The 17032-nt window shown below is 44.3% G+C and overlaps 3 protein-coding genes across 11 annotated transcripts in view; 2 read left to right on the top strand and 1 right to left on the bottom strand.

The window, feature by feature from the left end:
* Positions 1–2117, top strand: part of LOC118393205 (vinexin-like) — a 52464-nt gene extending 50347 nt beyond the window's left edge. For 6 of the 8 annotated variants that reach the window (XR_004827515.2, XM_035785656.2, XM_035785655.2 and 3 more), the window contains 2 exons: positions 96–202; positions 379–2117. Coding sequence is in view for 6 of the 8 variants with exons in the window: in XM_035785656.2 (XP_035641549.1) it covers positions 96–202; positions 379–440 (169 nt within the window). In the remaining 2 variants the exon portion in view is untranslated. The remainder of the gene's footprint in view (positions 1–95; positions 203–378) is intronic. The other 2 variants (XR_004827516.2, XM_035785654.2) reach the window with 1 other exon arrangement.
* Positions 1–17032, bottom strand: part of LOC118393200 (prolactin-releasing peptide receptor-like) — a 377063-nt gene that overhangs the window by 207988 nt on the left and 152043 nt on the right. The gene's annotated exons all lie outside the window — the stretch shown is intronic.
* LOC118393204 (PDZ and LIM domain protein 2-like) overlaps positions 12851–17032 on the top strand; it is a 61284-nt gene continuing 57102 nt past the window's right edge. For both annotated transcript variants that reach the window (XM_035785649.2, XM_035785650.2), the window contains exon 1: positions 12851–13240. The gene's annotated coding sequence lies outside the window, so the exon portion shown is untranslated. The remainder of the gene's footprint in view (positions 13241–17032) is intronic.

Genomic DNA, 17032 nt, shown 5'->3' with positions numbered 1-17032 from the left:
TGATTGAGGGTACTGTCCCTCTTTCTTCATTGCCACAGTCTATTAATCTTGCCCAAAATCAAATCCAAAACCCCGGCCTGTGCTCTCTCACTCAGATACAAAGCAGTTTACAACTACAAACCACAGAACAAAGATGAGCTGGAACTGAGAGAGGGGGACATAGTACAAGTGATGGAGAAGTGTGATGATGGCTGGTTTGTAGGTAAGGAATTTACACAAACCTTATATTCAGAAGACAAATGAAGTGCGCCCTCTATTGGGCATGACATTACAAGTATGACTTCAGATGACTGGGTTTAATTTTCATACAGTATTTGTAAAGTGTACAGTACGAGAGAACAACCTTTTGGTTTATTTTGTGCTCTGCTCTTTCCTTAGGTACGTCAAAAAGGACACATGCCTTTGGGACTTTCCCAGGGAACTATGTGACACCAGCGTAACTGCTTCACTCTGCCTGTCCACTCCACAACCACTTGGGGGCTGGACATATTTAGACCAGCTTGCTTTAACCAGCACATCAAATCACTCCAGCAGCCATATGATCAACCCCTGACCCCAACACCCCCTGTCCTCCCCCTTTCACCAACCTGGTTAAGTCAGGTGTGCATGTTCACGTCAGCCCAGTGACCACAGCTGTTGGCCAGTGTGGCGATGGAGGCAGGAAGACCGTGTTGTTTTGACACCCCACTCCCAGCATGTGTGTTCCATCACTGAATAGACTTGGAGTTTTCACAGACACTGCTTGATTTGGATAGAATTAATGCTGACGATGATACTGTTCCAGGTGTAAAGAAATAACTTTGTCCTCATTGACTACAATCACTTATTATAGCGACAACTCAAATGACATTCCTTCAGTACATTTAAGCTGCTGCTTTTATACACCAATGGACCTCCAGCTATCCTCTTACGGAGTGTCCCCCTTAGCACGCACCTGCTCCTCTTTCTGTCACCCACGTGCCATCGCAGACGCAAATGCCAGATAATATCATTAGTCTGACGTTCTCTATAACGTAATGACAGCATGAATGTTGCCTTTGAAATGTCTTCCTCCACTTTGATTTCAGATCTATAAAAATGTCCTGTGTGTGTCCAAGGCTCCACCACAACACTGATATGACCGTCCAATATACATGAAGGGATCACTTATGGCATTGTTCAAAACAATAGAGTAAAATATGTGTCACTTAGTTCTGTTAAAAACAATTGTTAAGGCCTGTATAAGTACTGTATGCGAGCAGAGCAAACAATGTATTAATGTCCTTCAGTGTGTTATTGTTAGCTACTAACATATTTAATGAAGCACACAGGTAATGATTCAGCCATTTGTGCAGTTTGTATTTCTGTTGAGAACAGGAAGTGTTGAGTGTCACAGTGCAAGTTTAATACAATGGAAGAGAAGCGGAGGTATCTTTATAAAGATCTGTTGACATAACCCCCAAATGAATGCAACATGGAAAGTCTTGACAAAACAGAAGTGGAGCTACATCAATTGTATCAATTCAGTGGAACCTCTGCCATTTTTAGGCCACGACCCATGGGATAACAAAAAGAGATGCCTCAATTTGCTTCACTTTGGAGCACAGATATTTTCTAAAACAAGAATCCTACAACATCAAACCCACAATGGTGTTCAAACATTTCAAAAGGACAGAACAGTAAAATAGACCTGTAGATTGATTCCTAGAGCTACTGTACATTTGATTTGGTAGCTCATTTCCACTGAAAACTGTTTGTTTACTACTGTTTCTATAATCTGTTGCTTTGCAAATTAACAAACTTGCTTTTACATATAAATTAAGAGCTAATCGGTGGTGTGCATACAGTACAAGTGTAACCAATGGAAAATATAATATGGTAAGCAATTAAGCAGTCCTTTCATTTATTAACTTTTACAAACCCCAATTATGATGTTGCCATCTGAAATATTTCTCTGCTTTGTTCATTCTTACCATTGTAAAACTGCACCATACCTTTTCTAGCAACAAAATGTACAGGGTTTTAACTATGTATCAGATAACAAATATAATATATTTCCTTTAATACCAAGCAATTTCTCATCTATGATACACACTATGTAGTTCAAATAAACCACACAGAATGATGATGAAACTGTTTTGATGTGTAACTCAAATTGATTCCCAAGATGTTTGACATTAGTGAAGTAGCGTATCCTAGCCCATTATTGACACAAGTTTTGATTCAGCACTGCAGGTCGTGGTAAATCACCAATATTAGCTTTATGCTTTTTTCAAACAAAAGAAGAACATTTACTACTTTGAAATGGAGATGCCCTTCCTGTCAGACGCCACAGATACAAAGATGAGTCCTCTATCTCTATGAGGACTTTCTATTTTATTGCAAAGTGTGTCCAGAGAGGAAGAGGTGAGAGGATTTACTCCGCCCAAGATCTGTCCACATTAAGCAGATCATTCATTACAAAGCAACAGAGGCGTTTTTGTATGGGGGGCAATGAGAGAGTGTCAAATCTAGTCAAGATAAAAATGAATTGCTATTTTGATACGTGAGACTTATTTGATATAATATACGTTTTGAAATGGTTAGGTTGCTAGGATTGTATTGATGTGTATGATGCACATTACATCCTGGCAACTGTGAGAAAAAATACTTAATATCGGAGTTGTCCCTGTTGAAATTCGAGACGGTCTATCCATATTCATTAGGCTAGCATAACATCTCACTCTCCATTGAAGACATACGGTTGATAATAACACCCCTAATAGAATATTGAAAAATGTATTCATACAACGAGATGTATCCATCAATCCAAACAAAGGAACAGGCGGGACTTTGACAGCCCACCATTTCGCTCTGTGGACAACGAATCCCATTGTTAGGATGGAGACACAAGCATCTCGTCATTATATCCAGTATCTCTGGTGTGATAATGAGCCCAAAGGCACACTTGACTATAGCACCATTTCTGCTTCTCGTGTTGTGAAAGACAGTTGGACATTCTCTGATAAAATGTGTAGAATACTTTATGCCCTATACTGAAAACATGTTGAGTGTTTTACATTTCAGTTATTTTGCAGACACTCTTATCTAGAGCAACTTACAGTAAGTAGGAAGTGCAAACATTTTAATATTTGTTCATACTGCTCAGTGGTGGGAAACACACCCACAAACCTGCCGTTGCAAGTGCCGTGTGCTGCCAGCTGAGCCACATGGGGTTTGCAGCCTTTGTTGCCATTAATGTCCATTAGTTGATTAGGCCTACATGCATTGATTGCAAATGCTGTTTGCAGTGGGGATTTTGCATGTAAATCTTGTTGGGGCAAACCACAAAAAATGTTTTAGACACATGCCAGCAAAGCCACTACACAACACTAAACAATACATTAATTGCACTATAACGGTGACAAACGGTTCCCACATGGCCTACTTAAAGTTGTCTCCGAAAGCAGAACTTTCTTTTCAGCACCATGTAGTGTACAGTAACACTGCCACACCTGGCTATCATCAGAGCCTTGTGTGGCAGCGAAACAGTTCATTCAGCCTCATTTACTGCTTTTTTAAAAACATAGCTGATATGGCTGACTTGCTCAAACAAATGTTGTTTCTGCTGACAATTGAGATGCACAAACTATGGCATAAAGGGACGACAAGCGAATAAGAGGCAATCCGTAATTTCAACAGAAATGAGCGAGCTACGACGGACGCAGTCAATATAACTATTTGCTCAGTACTTTGAAATGCACAGCGACAGAATTCAGAACATTGGCCATTCTTACACTATTCTCCCTGTATATCAAGTCAGAACCGTAGGATAAATAAAGAGGGCATATAAAGCAGACAACAAAAGCTCTTACAATATTCAATGATTACATTTCTTGAAATTTCTTTAACGGGACCAAATTATTTGGGTGAGGCATATGGGCTACTAACAGTTTACTACACACACTTAGTAGTTTGCAAAGAGTTAAATAAAGTTCGTTCAGAGCCATCGATGTGTCTGCTTGGGGGGGGATATATACAGCTGTGATTATAATCGAAGAGAATTCTCTTGGTAGATAATGCGGTCTACATTTGATTGTGAGGAATTCTAAATCAGGTGAACAGAAGGATTTGAGTTCCTGTATGTTTCTTTCATCACACCATGTCTCGTTAGTCATAAGGCATACGCCCCCGCCCCTCTTCTTATCAGAAAGGTGTTTGTTTCTGTCAGCGCGATGCGTGGAGAAACCAGCTGGCTGCACCGCTTCGGATAGCGTCTCTCCAGTGAGCCATGTTTCCGTGAAGCACAGAACGTTACAGTCTCTGATGTCCCTCTGGAATGCTACCCTTGCTCGGATGTCATCAACCTTGTTGTCTAGAGACTGGACATTGGCAAGAAGAATGCTAGGGAGTGGTGCACGGTGTGCTCGTCTCCGGAGTCTGACCAGAAGACCGCCGAGTTTCCCTCTTTTTCGGAGTCGTTTTTTTGGGTCGCTGCATGCGATCCATTCCGTTGTCCTGTTTGTAAGGCAGAACACAGGATCCGCATCGCAAAAAACATATTCTTGGTCGTACTGATGGTGAGTTGACGCTGATCTTATATTCAGTAGTTCTTCTCGACTGTATGTAATGAAACCTAAGATGACCTGGGGTACTAATGTAAGAAATAACACGTAAAAAAACAAAAAACTGCATAGTTTCCTAGGAACGCGAAGCGAGGCGGCCATCTCTGTCGGCGCCGGAAGTACAAAGTATTGCATTCTTATCTACAGTATATATATCTCCCTGACATATTGCATAATTTATGCAGCAGCATACAATACATTTTTTGACTCACCTTGTTGTCCTTTACTCACTTGAACCGGAAGGTGTTGCGGCGGTCCTTCGTGGGCAATTTCTGTCATGAAACTTTGTCATCAAAGTCGAGCAATCCCTGGATTTATGGTGCTTTCAAGACAACTGGGAACTCTGAAAAAACAAGGTCAAATCATGAAGTCAGTGATCTTCAGGTTGGAGCTCTAAAAAAGAGGCCTGAGTTCCTGACTTGGAATTCCGAGTTAGATGACCATATTTTCCCAGTCGGAGCTCGTTTTTTTCTGAGTTCCCAGTTGTCTTGAACTCACTGAAGTCTGAGATTTCCCAGTTCTGAGTTTCCAGTTGTTTTGAATGCGGCAGAAGTCATGCTGGATTGACAGCATGGCCAATGTATTCAACCTTTTATGTCCCATGATGTTGAATATTTATCCTTTTAAACTTGGAAAAAAGACCCTTAAACCCAGACATGGACCACAAGCCCACTCCACTGAATAGCAGGCTAGTAATTGTTGGTGAGATGGCGCCGACAAATAGAGCAGCCGTGCTACAAAATCATTCTTAGCCAAGAAATGATTTTGTATTATTACATACAATCTGAAATAACTTTAGGATATGCGAGCGGCGGTATCTCACCAGCATTAGCAGCATTACAACCAGGAATACGAATTTCCCCATTTGGATCCTTTGTTCATACCTCCCAGGGAAATTGAACTATTCCAAAGGATCATCAAAAACAACTCCGGCAGAGAAGAGGTTCTCTTTCCAGAACGACATCAGGGATTGTTACATACTCTGTTTCATGGAAACATGGCTCTGTTGGGATATACTGTTTGTGTCAGTACAGCCAGTTGGGTTCCAGTTCATCGCGCAGACAGGAAGAAAGATCTCCTCGGGAAGAAGAAGGGCGGGGGTATTTGTTTCATGATTAACTACTCATGGTGATAACATACAGAAACTCAAGTCCTTTTGTTCACCTGACCTAGAATACCTCATAATCAAATGCCGACTGTATTACCTCCCAAGAGTATTCTCTTCGGTTAGAGTCACAGCCGTGTATATTACCCCTCAAACTGATACCACGACGGCCCTCAAAGAACTACAAACTGGAAACCACATATCCTGAAGCCGCATTTATTGTAGCCAGGGATTTTAACAAAGCTAATCTGAGGAAAACGTTACCAAAGTTCTACCAACACATTGACTGTAGCATTTGCTCAGAGAAAACATTGGACCACTGCCACTCAACTTTTCGAAATGCCTACAAGCCCCCCTTGGTTACTTTGAGGGAAAGGTTGTTATTTTGGCACCAACCGGTCAGGTCTCTGACCTCTCCCTATAGGCTGCCTCGTCATTGTCAGTGATCTGGCCTACCACTCTTGTGTTGTCTGCAAACTAAATGATGGTGTTGGAGTCGTGCCTGGCCATGCAGTCGTGGGTGAACAGGGAGTAAAGGAGGGGACTGAGCAAGTGTTGTTGAGGATCAGTGTTGAGGATCAGTGTGGCAGATGTGTTTCTACCTACCCTCACCACCTGAGGGCGGCCCGTCAGGAAATCCAGGATCCAGTTGCAGAGGGAGGTGTTTAGTCCCAGGATCCTTAGCTTAGTGATGAGCTTTGAGGGGACTATGGTGTTGAACACTGAGCTGTAGTCAATGAATAGCATTCTCACATAAGTGTTCCTTTTGTCCAGGTGGGAAAGGGCAGTGTGGAGTGCAATAGAGATTGCATCATCTGTGGATCTGTTTGGGCGGTATGGAAATTGGAGTGGGTCTAGGGTTTCTGAGATAATGGTGTTGATGTGAGCCATTACCAGCCTTTCAAAGCACTTCATGGCTACGGACGTGAGTGCTACGGGTCTGTAGTCATTTAGGCAGGTTGCCTTTGTGTTCCTAGGCACAGGGACTATGGTGGTCTGCTTGAAACATGTTGGTATTACAGACTCAATCAGGGACATGTTGAAAATGTCAGTGAAGACACCTGCCAATTGGTCAGCACATGCCCGGAGCACGTAATCCGTCTGGCCCCGCAGCCTTGTGTGTGTTGACCTGTTTTAAGGTCTTACTCACGTCGGCTATGGGGAGCGTGATCACACAGTCATTCAGAACAGCTGATGCTCTCATGCATGCCTCAGTGTTGCTTGCCTCAAAGCAAGCATAGAAGTAATTTAGCTCGTCTGGTAGGCTCGTGTCACTGGGCAGCTCGCGGCTGTGCTTCCCTTTGTAGTCTGTAATAGTTTGCAAGCCCTTCCACATAAGACGAGCGTCAGAGCCGGTGTAGTATGACTCAATCTTAGCCCTGTATTGATGCTTTGCCTGTTGGATGGTTCATCGCAGCGTATAGCAGGATTTTTTTTAAGCTTCCAGGTTAGAGTCCCACACCTTGAAAGCAGCAGCTCTGCCCTTTAGCTCAGTGCGAATGTTGCCTGTAATCCATGGCTTCTGGTTGGGGTATGTACGTACAGTCACTGTAGGGACGACGTCCTCGATGCACTTATTGATAAATCCAGTTACTCCTGCCTTTCTATAGGCAGAAAGTCAAACAGGAATTACCTGTGCTACAGAATATTCAACGGTGGTCTGACCAATCCATGCTTCAAGATTGATTTGATCACATGGACTGAGATATGTTCAGGGTAGCCTCTGAGAATAATATCAACAAATACACAGATATGGTGACGGAGTTTATCAGGAAATATATAGGAGATGTTGTTATCACTGTGACAATTCCAATCTACCCAACCAGAAAGCTTGGATAGATGGCAGCATTCGTGCAAACTGAAAGCGCAAACCACTGCATTTAACCATGGTAAGGTGACTGGGAATATGGCTGAATACGGATTCCCTCCGTAAGGCAATCAAACAGTCAAAACCTTCAGTAGAGAGACAAAGTGGAGTTGCATTTCAACAGCTCAGACACGAGACGCATGTGGCAGGGTCTATAGACAAGACACTGATGTCTTGCTTCCGGACAAGCTAAACACCTTTAATTCGCCTGCTTTGAGAATACACAGTGCCACCAACGTGTTCAGCTACTAAGGACTGTAGGCTCTCCTCCGTAGCCGACCTGAGTAAGACATTTAAGCGTGTTCACACTTACAAGGCTGTCGGCCCAGAGGGCATCCCTATTCCTTCAGAGCATAGCAGACCACCTGGCTGGAGTGTTTACAGTCATATTCAATCTCTCCCTATCCCAGTCTGTTGTCCCCACATGCTTCAAGTGGAGACAACCACTCTTCCTGTACCCAAGAAAGTAAAGGTAACTGAACTAAATTAGTTTCGCCCCGTAGCACTCACCTCTGTCATCATGAAGTGCTTTGAGAGACTATTTAAGGATCATATCACCTCTACCTTACCTGACACCCCTAGACCCACTTCAATTTGCTTACCGCCCCAATATATTCACAGACAATGCAATCGCCATCGCACTGCACACTGCCCTATCTGATCTGGACAAGAAGAATGCCTATGTAAGAATGCTGTTCATTGACTATAGCTCAGCATTCAACACCATAGTACCCTACAAATTCATGATTAAGATTCAGCCCTGGGTCTGAACCCCACCCTCTGCAATTGGGTCCTGGACTTCCCGATGCGCCATCTTCTAGGTGTTAAAGGTAGGAAACAACACCTCCACTTCGCTGATCCTCAACACTGGGGCCCCACAAGGGTACGCGCTCAGCCCCCTCCTGTACTCCCTGTTCACCCATGACGGCGTGGCTAAGCACACCTCCAACTCAATCATCAAGTTTGCAGACAACACAACAGCAGTAGGCCTGATTACCATCAATGACGAGACAGCCTACAGGGAGGAGGTGAGGGCCCTGGGTGTGTGGTGCCAGGAGAATAACCTCTCACTCAACGTCAACAAAACAAAAGGGCTGATCGTGGACTTCAGGAAACAGTAGAGGGAGCACCACCCTATCCACATCGACGGGACCGCAGTGGAGAAGGATGAAAGCTTGAGCAGGCATGAGCCTCGGCGTATAAATCACTGACAAACTGAAATGGTCCACCCACACAGACAGTGTGGTGAAGAAGGCGCAACAGTGCATCTTCAACCTCAGGAGGCTGAAGAAATTTGGCTTGGCACCTAAAACCCTCACAAACTTTTTCAGATGCACAATGGAGAGCATCCTGTCGGGTGGTATCACCGCCTAGTACGGCATCTGCACTGCCCGCAACCGCAGGGCTCTCCAGAGGGTGGTGCAGTCTGCCCAAAGGATCACTGGTGGTGCAAACTACCTTCCTTCCAGGACAACAACCACTGCCTGTTCACCCTGCTATCATCCAGAAGGCGAGATCAGTACAGGTGTATCAAAGCTGGGACTGAGAGACTGAAAAACAGCTTCTATCACAAGGCCATCAGACTGTTAAATAGCCATCACTAGCACATTAGAGGCTGCTGCCTATATACATAGACTTGAAATCACCTGCCACTTTAATAATGGAACACTAGACACTTACATTTTTTTAAACATACATGTATTTTGCATTATTCATCTCATATGTATATACTGTTTTCTATTCTACTGTATTTTAGTCTAAGCCGCTACGACATTGCTCATCCAAATATTTATAAATTCTTAATTCCGTTCCTATACTTTAGATGTGCGTGTATTGTGTGCATACTCTTGGTATATAATAAAGTGAACAGTAAGACAGTAAAAAGGTATGCAATTACAATGAGTAATGACTCACAATGGTTGCTTTGGCACTGTTGGAATATTTGAATGGAAGAATTCGGAGAGAGCGAATTTTCAGAGACCAGCAAGATTTACTGGCCAATGATGAGGAGTGCTTATGAGCCGGTTCTAATTACCAAGAGCTGTTCTTTTGGATCTGTGCTGTACTGGGCCCAGCTTTACAGAGAAGCACCTGCAGAAACCAAGCAGTGCTTGTCCCACTTCAACTCCTTGGCAACCTCGTTAATAGCGTCAATGCGTTTGCAGGACTGCATCTGTGAGGACACGGCCGCTGGAAGGTTGTGACGCACGAGGTGCAGTGGAGATCCCGGGGCTGGGCGCACTCAGCTCCTGCTCAGCTGCAGCACCCCCCCGGTGGAACACTCAGCTCCTGCTCAGCTGCAGCACCCCCCCCCCGGTGGAACACTCAGCTCCTGCTCAGCTGCAGCACCCACCCCCCGGTGGAACACTCAGCTCCTGCTCAGCTGCAGCACCACCCCCCCGGTGGAACACTCAGCTCCTGCTCAGCTGCAGCACCACCCCCCTGGTGGAACACTCAGCTCCTGCTCAGCTGCAGCACCACCCCCCGGTGGAACACTCAGCTCCTGCTCAGCTGCAGCACCACCATCCCGGTGGAACACTCAGCTCCTGCTCAGCTGCAGCACCACCCCCCCGGTGGAACACTCAGCTCCTGCTCAGCTGCAGCACCACCCCCCCGGTGGAACACTCAGCTCCTGCTCAGCTGCAGCACCACCCCCGGTGGAACACTCAGCTCCTGCTCAGCTGCAGCACCACCCCCCCGGTGGAATACTCAGCTCCTGCTCAGCTGCAGCACCACCCCCCAGGTGGAACACTCAGCTCCTGCTCAGCTGCAGCACCACCCCCCCGGTGGAACACTCAGCTCCTGCTCAGCTGCAGCACCACCCCCCGGTGGAACACTCAGCTCCTGCTCAGCTGCAGCACCACCCCCCTGGTGGAACACTCAGCTCCTGCTCAGCTGCAGCACCACCCCCGGTGGAACACTCAGCTCCTGCTCAGCTGCAGCACCACCCCCCCGGTGGAACACTCAGCTCCTGCTGAAAAAAAAAATCTTGCTTCAACCTCCACTACAAGAACTTCCATTTCACACTGGGTGAAATTTCTTCTTTTAGCCTTTCTGTAGGGATTTGCTGTCACTCTCTTCGTGCAGTCAGTATGGATGAATATTAATTAGGGGCGTTTCACTGACTATTTAGATGAATGCTGTGGTAGCCATGCAGGTTAAGTGTGCCTTGCATTATAAATAAGTCACTGACAAAGCACACCCACACCTGCTCCTCCATTCTTCACGGTAGATCTACACATGCAGATATCATCCATTTACCTACTCTGCATCTCACAAAAATACGGCTGTTGGAACCAAAATTCTAACAATGGGACTCATCAGACCAAAGGACAGATCTCCACCGATCTAATGTCCATTGCTTGTGTTTCTTGGGCCAAGTAAGTCTCCTCTTTTTTTAGTAGTGGTTTCTTTGCAGCAATTTGACCATGAAGGTCTGATTCACACAGTCTCTTCTCAACAAATCAAATCAAATCAAATTTTATTTGTCACATACACATGGTTAGCAGATGTTAATGCGAGTGTAGCGACAAGTGTAGTAACCAACGAGTGCGAGTGTAACCAACAAGTAATCTAGCTAACAATTCCAAAACTACTACCTTATAGACACAAGTGTAAGGGGATAAAGAATATGTACATAAAGATATATGAATGAGTGACAGTTGATGTTGAGATGTATCTGTTACTAGAACTCAGTGAAGCATTTATTTGGGCTGCCATTTCTGAGGCTGATAACTTTAATTAACTTATCCTCTGCAGCAGAAGTAATTCTAGGTCTTCCTTTCCTGTGGCGGTCCTCATGAGAGCCATAGCGCTTGATGGATTTTTTAAAAATGTTCGGGATTGACTGACACAGAACCCCCCACACCACACCAAATGCGATCACGACACGCAGGTTAAAATATCAAAACAAACTCTGAACCAATTATATTAATTTGGGGACAGGTGTCACACCCTGACCTTAGAGATCCTTTAAATTCTCTATTTGGTAGGTCAGGGTGTGAGTAGGGTGGGAAATCTATGTTTATATTTCTTTGTTGGCTGAGTATGGTTCCCAATCAGAGGCAGCTGTCTATCGTTGTCTCTGATTGGGGATCATACTTAGGCAGCCCTTTTTCCCACCTTCTGTTGTTGATCTTGTCTTTGGTTGTTGCATGTGCTTGCACTCCTAGCTTTATGTTCATTGAGTTGTTTATTGTTTTTGGTGGAACATTTATAATTAAAAGATAATGTACGCCTACCATGCTGCACCTTGGTCTTCATTTAATGACGGACGTTCTAACAAGTCAAAAATTCTTAAACATTTATGGCAATTTAGCTATTTAGCTTGCACTTGCTAGCTAATTTGTCCTATTTAGCTCGCTTTCTGTTGCAAGCTAATTTGTCCTGGGATATAAACATTGAGTTGTTATTTTACCTGTAATGCACAAGGTCCTCTACTCCACCAATTAATCCACACATAAAATGGTCACCCGAATCGTTTCTAGTCATCTCTCCTCCTACCAGGCTTTTTCTTCTCTTGACTTTATATTGCGATGGGCAACTTTCGTAAATTAGGTGCATTACCGCCACCGAGCTATTTCGCCTTTCAGTCACCCACGTGGGTATAACCAATGAGGAGATGGCACATGGGTACGTGCTTCTATAAACCAATGAGGAGATGGGAGAGGCAGGACTTCCCGCGTGATTCTATTTTAGCCCTTGGTATCGCAGACGCTCGTTGGCTTGCGTGAGCAGTGTAGTCTGCCTGGAACTTTCATGTCTTAAAGTAAGTGTGAAATGACACTAAGCCAAAGTATATTTTCTTATTTTTTTATTGGATCTTGATGGCATGAATGCAGTTGTGATTACTCTCTGCACCTTTAGGCTATTCAATAAATCCCACACCAATTGCAAATCATCTAGCCTCCCGTGACTATCAACTCCCTTAGTACTGAGACACAGTACCCTTTGACACAAAGCATGCTGCTTCCCATCTATTCACAGAGCTAGATACCTGCTTTACCATCCTCGCCCAGGCCAACAACAATCCTTCATTGTTTAATTAGGCTTCGAATTAATTCATAAACCTCTGACCCCAGCCCATCCTGTAGGCATGTAGGCCCATTGTCTGTCGTTGTGGTCCCTATCATTGATCAGTTACATTTTCTAATGCCATTTTTTTGTCTGCAGATGGCGCACCAAGACACACTTGCAAGGCCCTACGGCCATTCTGTAATATCCCAATTATCGCCCACCCTCGCTGTATGCCGACACGCCCATGCAATTATTTTGATAACAGCACGTGTCACTGTGAGCTCATTCCTCAGAGCGGGTGTCCACAGGTGATTTCACATTGGTTCTTTATCCAATAGTCCCCAGCAATAGAAGTGCAGTTCAGGTGTCCAGAGCATTTGATCTAATAATATAGCAGCACGAATCGCTCTTAGAGGCGTATGAGATTCCTGTGGGCGTTTTGGGAACAGAAAGAAGGAAACATTAACTTCATTCTGCTGTATTTTTGGAAGCGATTCGCGCGCAAGGGGTGGAGTGTTTCTGGTCCTGCGCTCTTTTCGGGTATTTTGGTGGTGTCGCCTATGAGTTTTTCACTTGAGATATTCTTCAGGAGAGCACCGTTGTTGGATCTGCAGGTGTTACGGACACAATTCGACTATTACTGATTGCTGATCAACTGCCTTGATTTAGGTAAGGTTTAGGTAATTGCTATAGGCTACTTCTGTGAGTCTCTCATTTACCTGTCAGTTCACGCTAATAATAGGCAACATTCATTTCATTCAATTATTTGGTAATTCACACTATTTACTCAAACAATTTTTAAAAATGTATTTGAATTTCTGCCATTTTAAAGGCCTATACCTATGAACATTGGATACAAGGGTTCTTGGTGATGTTGTCAAATTGTCTGTACACCCTGGTTGATGTAATTATTCGCTTGATTGCTACTTTTAGTTGCCCTAGCCATCTGAACATGAACATTTTTGTTTTGTGTATCTTGGATTTATATCCAAACTCATAACAGCCTTGCCTCTGTCTTAGACCCTCATCAGTTTGTTTGACAGTTGGTTTGCCAGGAGGAATAGTTGCCACCAACAACATTATATTTCATTATGGCATGGACACACATTAGGTGGGTGAAACTGTGGATGCAGTGATGCAGTATGATCATGATGGATGCAGTATGATCATGATGGATGCAGTATGATCATGATGGATGCAGTATGATCATGATGGATGCAGTGATGCAGTATGATCATGATGGATGCTTGGTACAGTGGGATCATGATGGATGCTTGGTACAGTGGGATCATGATGGATGCTTGGTACAGTGGGATCATGATGGACGCTTGGTACAGTGGGATCATGATGGATGCTTGGTACAGTAGGATCATGATGGATGCTTGGTACAGTAGGATCATGATGGATGCTTGGTGCAGTAGGATCATGATGGATGCTTGGTACAGTATGTGTTCAATGTAGCATAATGTACTTCCATGTTGACTGATGATTACGAAGGGAAATTAACTTAAGATCCCACGCTTCACACAGTACATCACTGAAAGCCCTGCCTTCCACAGGTGAAACCCGAGGCACGGATACATTCATTAAATTCTTCCACTCTTCACCTCGAGCTGGGCAGAACAATTCACACATTTCTTCAAAAACAAACATTGGAATGCAAGATGTGCCAGGCTTTACTCCAACTTAAATGGATGCTTTGTCCTCCTGGACATTTTGTGGTAAAGTTTGGTAACTATTTTTGTGAAGTTCCCTACAAATGTGTTAGTTATTCGTTTGCCTGTTTAGCCACTCTAACTGATTGTAAGTAAGATGACTAGCACGAACAAAGGCTGTTAAGCTGGGGTTCGAGTTCACAACCTTGCCCACAGTCATGCGGTTTCACCATATCTTTGAATAATATTCATTTTTAATTATTCATATTTTTTTTATTTCACCTTTTATTTAACTAGGTAAGCTAGTTGAGAACAAGTTCTCATTTACAACTGCGACCTGGCCAAGATAAAGCAAAACAGTCCGACACAAACAACAACACAGAGTTAAACATGGAATAAACAAGCATACAGTCAATAACACATTAGAAAAAAAGTCTATATACAGTGTGTGCAAATGGCATGAGGAGGTAAGGCAATAAATAGGCCATAGTAGCGAAGTAATTACAATTTAGCAAATTAACACTAGAGTGATAGATGAGCAGATGTTGATGTGCAAATAGAAAAACTGGTGTGCAAAGAGCAGAAAAGTAAATAAAAACAATATGGGGATGAGGTAGGTAGATTGGGTGGTCTATTTACAGATGGGCTATGTACAGCTGCAGTAATCGGTTAGCTGCTCAGATAGCTGATGTTTAAAGTTAGTGAGGGAAATATAAGTCTCCAGCTTCAGCGATTTTTGCAATTAGTTCCAGTCATTGGCAGCAGAGAACTAGAATAAAGGGTGGCCAAAGGAGGTGTTTGCTTTGGGGATGACCAGCGAGATATACCTGCTGGAGCGCGTGCTATGGGTGGGTGTTGTTATTGTGACCAGTGAGCTGAGATAAGTTGGAGCTTTACCTAGCATAGACTTATAGATGACCTGGAACCAGTGGGTCTGGCGACGAATATGTAGCGGGGGCCAGACGACAAGAGCATACAGGTTGCAGTGGTGTGTGGTTTTAAGGGGCTTTGGTGACTGCATCCAGTTTGCCGTGTAGAGTATTGTAAGCTATTTTGTCAATGACATCGTCGAGGATCGGTAGGATAGTCAGTTTTACGAAGGTATGTTCGTTGGTGTGAGTGAAGGAGGCTTTGTTGCGAAATAGGAAGCCGATTCTAGATTTAATTTTGGATTGGAGATGTTTAATACAAGTCTGGAAGGAGAGTTTACAGTCTAGCCAGACACCTAGGTATCTGTAGTTGTCCACATATTCTAGGTCAGAACCGTCCAGAGTAGTGATGCTAGTCGGGTAGGCGGGTGCGGGCAGCGAACGGTTGAAAAGCATGCATTTGGTATTACTAGCATTTTAAGAGCAGTTGGAGGCCAGTTGTATGGCATTGAAGCTTGTTTGGAGATTAGTTAACACAGTGTCCAAAGAGGGGCCAGATGTATACAGAATGGTGTCTTCTGTGTAGAGGTGGATCAGAGAATAAACCGCAGCAAGAGCGACATCTTTGATATATACAGAGAAAAGAGTCGGCCTGAGAATTGAACCCTGTGGTACCCCATAGAGACTGCCAGAGGTCCAGACAACAGGCCCTTCGATTTGACACACTGAACTCTGTCTGAGAAGTAGCTGGTGAACCAGGCGAGGCAGTCATTTGAGAAACCAAGGCTGTTGAGTCTGCCGATAAGAATACGGTGATTGACAGAGTCAAAAGCCTTGGCAAGGCCGATGAAGACGGCTGCACAGTACTGTCTTTTATCAATGGAGGTTATGATATCGTTTAGTACTTTGAGCATGGCTGAGGTGTTCCTGTGACCAGCTCGAAAACCGGATTGCACAGCGGAGAAGGTACGGTGGGATTCGAAATTGTCAGTGATATGTTTATTAACTTGGCTTTCGAAGACTTTAGAAAGGCAGGGCAGAATGAATATAGGTCTATAACAGTTTGGGTCTAGAGTGTCACCCCCTTTGAAGAGGGGGATGACTGTGGCAGCTTTCCAATCTTTAGGGATCTCAGATGATACGAAAGAGGTTGAACAGACTGGTAATAGGGGTTGCAACAATGGTGGCGGATAATTTTAGGAAGAGAGGGTCCAGATTGTCTAGCCCAGCTGATTTGTACGGGTCGAGGTTTTGCAGCTCTTTCAGAACATCTGCTATCTGGTTTTGGGTGAAGGAGAAGCTGGGGAGGCTTGGGCAAGTAGCCGCGGGGTGCGGAGCTGTTTGCCGGGGTTGGGGTAGCCAGGAGTAAAGCATGGCCAGTCGTAGAGAAATGCTTATTGAAATTCTCGATTATTGTGGATTTATAGGTGGTGACAGTGTTACCTAGCCTCAGTGCAGTGGGCAGCTGGGAGGAGGTGCTCTTATTCTCCATGGACTTTACAGTGCCCCAAAACGTTTTGGAGTTAGAGCTACAGGATGCAAATTTCTTTTTGAAAAAGCTAGCTTTTGCTTTCCTGACTGACTGCGTGTATTGGTTCCTGACTTCCCTGAAAAGTTGCATAACGCGGGGACTATTCGGTGCAGTCCGCCACAGGATGTTTTTGTGCTGGTCATGGGCACTCAGGTCTGAAGTGAACCAAGGGCTATATCTGTTCTTAGTTCTGCATTTTTTGAAAGGGGCATGCTTATTTAAGATGGTGAGGAAACTACTTTTAAAGAACAACCAGGCATCCTCGACTGACGGGATGAGGTCAATATCCTTCCAGGATACCCGGGCCAGGTCGATTAGAAAGGCCTGCTCTCAGAAGTTTTTTAGGGGCCATTTGACAGTCGTTTGACCGCGGATCCATAGCGGATGCAGGCAATTCGGCAGTGAT

The sequence above is a fragment of the Oncorhynchus keta genome, chromosome 14 (genome assembly GCF_023373465.1).
Source record: "Oncorhynchus keta strain PuntledgeMale-10-30-2019 chromosome 14, Oket_V2, whole genome shotgun sequence".
Classification (NCBI taxonomy): Eukaryota; Metazoa; Chordata; class Actinopteri; order Salmoniformes; family Salmonidae; genus Oncorhynchus; species Oncorhynchus keta.
Note: the sequence above shows the minus strand (reverse complement) of the source record. Positions and strands in the feature narration are given on the sequence as shown.